General features: G+C 36.8%; 1 protein-coding gene across 4 annotated transcripts; it reads right to left on the reverse strand.

The window, feature by feature from the left end:
- Positions 1-2345: 2345 nt before the first annotated feature.
- On the reverse strand, positions 2346-4480 carry LOC105791639 (uncharacterized). 4 transcript variants are annotated; one of them, XM_012619837.2, is made up of 6 exons: positions 3561-4480; positions 3374-3464; positions 3128-3282; positions 2931-3003; positions 2800-2858; positions 2346-2713 (listed from the first exon to the last, which is right to left on the reverse strand). In XM_012619837.2, the coding sequence occupies exons 1-5, from the start codon at positions 3819-3821 to the stop codon at positions 2842-2844; spliced, it is 597 nt and encodes a 198-aa protein (XP_012475291.1). In that variant the 5' UTR covers positions 3822-4480; the 3' UTR covers positions 2346-2713; positions 2800-2841. The 4 variants fall into 4 exon arrangements, with proteins under 4 accessions (XP_012475291.1, XP_012475260.1, XP_012475267.1 ...); XM_012619806.2 differs by having other exon boundaries at positions 3128-3294; XM_012619813.2 differs by having other exon boundaries at positions 3128-3294; positions 3567-4442.
- Positions 4481-4699: the final 219 nt, after the last annotated feature.

Genomic DNA, 4699 nt, shown 5'->3' on the forward strand with positions numbered 1-4699 from the left:
TTATATTCTAAACTAAAAGGTGTCTATGAGATCTCCTAGTACACTAATATATTCCATAGTTTAGAAATCTTGAGGCTGATCTGGTGGTTTACTTTAGATGCATAATTTGGTAGATTTGGCATGTTAAAATATTTTAATTGATGGGATTGGGAATAGCTCACTTGGTTTTTCTTATATTAAATGCAGTGCACTGACTTGAGGAGTTTCCAGATTCTCTTGTTGTTTATAGAATAAATCAAGATACGGGGATTAGATTAACCCATGAAGTAAAATGTATTTTTCAATGATAACTTGCTAAAGCTTTTTTGTTTACTCTTGAAAAGTAGTTCATTGGAAATGGCTGATTTCCTGAATTCTGCTTCTCTTATTCTAATAAGGGCCCATATGCCAATACCTTGGATCAGAAACTTATTGATCTGCATTTTGATTAAACGGCTTTTCCAGGGGAAATTTTGTTTGAAGTTTTCATCTGATTAAACAAGTCTCCCATTTTCATTACAAAGGATCATACTACAATCTTCAGGTTCCATTATTTCTGCTGCACAATTGCAATCCTTTCAGCAGTTTCTTTCGTCTTAATCTTTTATTGGTGTCATTTTTCGAGCAATTGTTATTCGAGAAACCAAACAATGACCAAAAGCCAAAGGAAGACTTTAACTTCTTACATTGTACTTTAAAATTGTAATTTTTGTCAATAAATGGCCTGTCACGACCTATCACCAATCAGTCAGCCCCAGGCTGCATTGCGCATGCATTGTGTCCATAAGCAGCTACTGTTGCTCCGTAAGGATTTGTCTTCCAAAGAGGATAATACTAACTTATGGACACGATGCTTGTGTGACGCAGCCTGGGGCCAATAAGTGGTGATGGGTTGGGACAAGATCAAATGGTACTAGAGTAGAGAAAATGGCTCCTATATGGGGAGGTCACTGATTCGAACTTTGGGAGGTGCATCTTAGGGTGACAAAGAGCCAGTGTGCATCCAAGAGGACAATGCCAGCCTATGGCCACGATGCCTGGGTGACGTGGCATGAGACTAATCAAATGGTGATTGGCCACATAACTATTGCAGGAGTAGAATGGCATGCCTTGACTGAACACCTTGCCCCTTGCAGAAAGAGGCCATGAACTTCACATTTTCACTTCTTCTCCAAACTCAACCTTTCCAAGATATCCAGTTACCTATTTGGTTTTTCACCCTCCAAAGACAACAGCTGATGGTTATCTGGAGCAGGCCATTGTATGGAAGCAATTTCAAACTCAAAACTAAACTGGAGGACAGTTTGGTGTGATCCTTACGGAAAGCATGAGATTGTTGCATACTTCAGCTAGGAAATCTAGCTGTTACTTGGCAAGGCATAAAATTGCATATGAAACCATTCCATTCTGATATTGTGTTCAAGAGCTTCTGCGCACTCCCAAAGAACAGGATCATGTGCTGACTAACAGAGTGATGAAAGTTGCTGAAGCTGTTATTGTTCTTGTTTCTGGTGATGGGTGCTAGATAAAAAGATGTAGGAGCCAATATGCTTGTTTTGGGTCCACTGGAACAAGCTCAATTAGCAAAGGTTTTATAATGCAATAGATATTTTTGTGAATCCAACTCTACAAACTCAAGGACTGAATCAAACATTCTTAGAAAAAATGCTCCCTGGGGAACTGGTTATCTCTACAAGACTTCCTGGAATCACAGGTTAAGTAATCATCGGATTGGAAATCGGTTACACCTAGTGTTGTTTCCTTAGAATATGCATTCTATAAGGTTTGGAATAGTGTCAGAGAGGTTTTGGAGAAGAAAAGGAAGGCTGCCAATGAAATGTTAGCTCCATATGAAAGACTTCTTCATTTCAAAAGAATACTGCAGATATCAAAATCTATTAGTTTAGCATAGTAATGATTGTTTCATATTCAAAGTTTGTAACAGCAAGTGGCCCAAGAATAAATTACATTCTCTTTAAGATGGTATCTCTTTCGAGACTTGTTGAACTTCTTTGATCTCTATCTCATTGATCATCCAGAGACCTGAAGAAGTTTTTTACAACATATCTGTCTGCAGTAGCAGCAGTAGCCAACAAAGTTTCTGGCAGAAGTCACCCTTAAGAACGTTGAATATATAACTGAACTGAATTGCTTCATTTCTTGAAGGAAATGGTATCACTAATCTTTCTAGTGCTGGATCTTAATGGGGAAATTTTTCATTAAACCTATTTTATTTTTTGAATTTATGGGCTGTAGTTTCTTTCAGCCATGTACAAGAAGTGTTGCATATGCAAATATCATTAAGAAGAGTTGCATATCTCATATATGTACTTGGAACCATATGAAGTTGCAGTCAACAGTAAAAATATACAAGTAAAATTAGCTTTTACTTGCACTGGAAATACGTAGATATTCTATATCCACTTCACTGATCTTGCATTTAATATCTTTTTCTAGCAAAGGCCAATCCTTACATATGAATACTTGAAAAGGATACCTCAATAATAGATATCGACTTTCAGAAAAGGAAATCCTAACTTATCTATCAATTCTCAGCCCTTACACACATTAGGGGGAGAGGGGAGGATCATATAAGCATAGTCCACTCTCCTCAGCCAAACAAAACTTATCCCGGGGAAGAGCCTATGATGGAGTGACGTGGGATCTGTCCATGTCAAAACCTTATTTATACTTATTATCTTCCATGATTATTTTCTTGCTTTTATGATAATTCCTGCAAAATGTCAAGATTAACAAAGAGTAAATGAAAGGGTTTGGTTAAGTAAAGAACAGTAGTTTAAGTTCTCAAAATGGAAGTACCTCAGACCGGACGATGCATATGGATTAGAAGGCTATATAGCTCTAATAATAAACCGAACCTGCAGAAACCAAAGTCAAGTTTTGAGACATCGATAAGTATGAATTAATAGTTGCATTAGAACAGTGAGTACCTTGCCACCAGTTTCCTGTAGAAGCATCTTGTGAATTGCTTCCATTAGGGCCATGTTCTCCATCTTTCTTAAACTATTCATTCACAATATATAGTTCAATTACTTACATGCATCAGAAAAACTTACGAGTACTTTCATGCATCGATCACAAAGTAAATATTATATATATATCGGATTCAACAAGTCTCGTAACTCACAATAGGATATGATGTAGAAGTTTGTGTACTTGAAGAATGACGATATATGTCTCGGCCTCCATAGTAAAGAGATGAACTTAAATGGAATGGTTCCATCCTTTCTTCCTGAAAAACAGAGTTACTGTCTTTGTTGGCTTTGGTATATGTTGCACTCTCTGCAAGTGGAGCTACATTATAAGATTTAAAAAAACACATATCAGACAATACTATCAGCACAGAACACTAGCTTTATCATTGATCAATAACCTTGCATTCCATGTCTCCAGTCTGATCCTTCTAAAGGTTGTTTTGGGCATGATTCTAACACCTGAGAGCTTGAAGAGTTCCTCCCACCCACCTGATATTTCAAGTAAAGAAAGTCCCCTATCAGATATATGAACTAAATCATGTCCAATCAGCAGAATCCAATATATAAAAGAAACTGTATATTTACATGTACCATTGATGGAGGTGGGAAAATGGAACTGAAAATCCCTTTTGACGATGGTGATGATTCCTTGGAACCAAATAGGTGAGCAGTGAATGAGGAAGAAGAACCATTTTGTTTCTTACTCTCCATTTCCTTTCCTTCTCTGTATACAAAAGAAGTGAACTCCCAGAGAAAGAACATCAAAAAAGAAAATGGGGAAACAGCAGTGCAGGTGAAGATCAAAGTATATGGGAGGGAATATCTCAAAACTGTCTCAGTAGTCATCAAAATGTAAAGAATTATATAAAATGACTAAACAAACTGGTATTTCAGTGCAGCAGCCCATGTGCCTATCATCATCAACCAAAAAAGTTGATCTATGACACTATTTTATGGTAAAAAATTGCAGTGCAGTTTCCTCTCTCATTCACATATATGGTTCTCTGCATATAATATTAATCTTACTTCAACTATACACAACGGATAAGTGCCAGCAGGGGTCCACTTGGCATCCCAATTGGCCAACTGTTTACTGCCATCTTCCTCTAATGGATAAATGCAGCTTTTCTTGTCCCTCTAGTGTCAAAAAAACCTCAGCTTCACTCTTTCTAGTTACATTATGCAGCCCTTTATAAGAGGTGACATCTTCACTTCCATCCCACAACAAGATAAGGACATAAGGTTATTTTCCCCTCTCAACCTATTTTTGCCCTTGTTGGCCTTAGTTATTCTCTTTTAAATATCATGGAAATGATACCATTCATACCTTAAACTATCATACTGTTAATTTATTTATTTTGTCATGAAGAAGGCACTAAAATGCATGCATGCATTACCAGATACCTTTGCCCTTTACCTCTTCTGATTTGCTTTCTTGCCTGATAAGTCACTGAAGTGGTTGATTGAAGAGAATTATGAAAAAGGTATTAGTTTTTCCATCAAGAATAAAGCACTCTCTTATCCGCATTTCAACTTTGTCAAAATTCCCATTAATTTTCCAGGAAAGAGGTGGGGTTCTAATTCCATAAATTATAAGCAAATTGCATACCATTTAACAGCAAAGTTAATAGAGTAGTACTGTTGTTAGTCTAAAATATGGTTCAATCATAGAGATAAAGATGATGTGTCAGCTCACCCAATTGGATAGAACTGCAAGGATTGAC

This window comes from Gossypium raimondii, chromosome 7 (assembly GCF_025698545.1).
Source record: "Gossypium raimondii isolate GPD5lz chromosome 7, ASM2569854v1, whole genome shotgun sequence".
NCBI lineage: Eukaryota > Viridiplantae > Streptophyta > Magnoliopsida > Malvales > Malvaceae > Gossypium > Gossypium raimondii.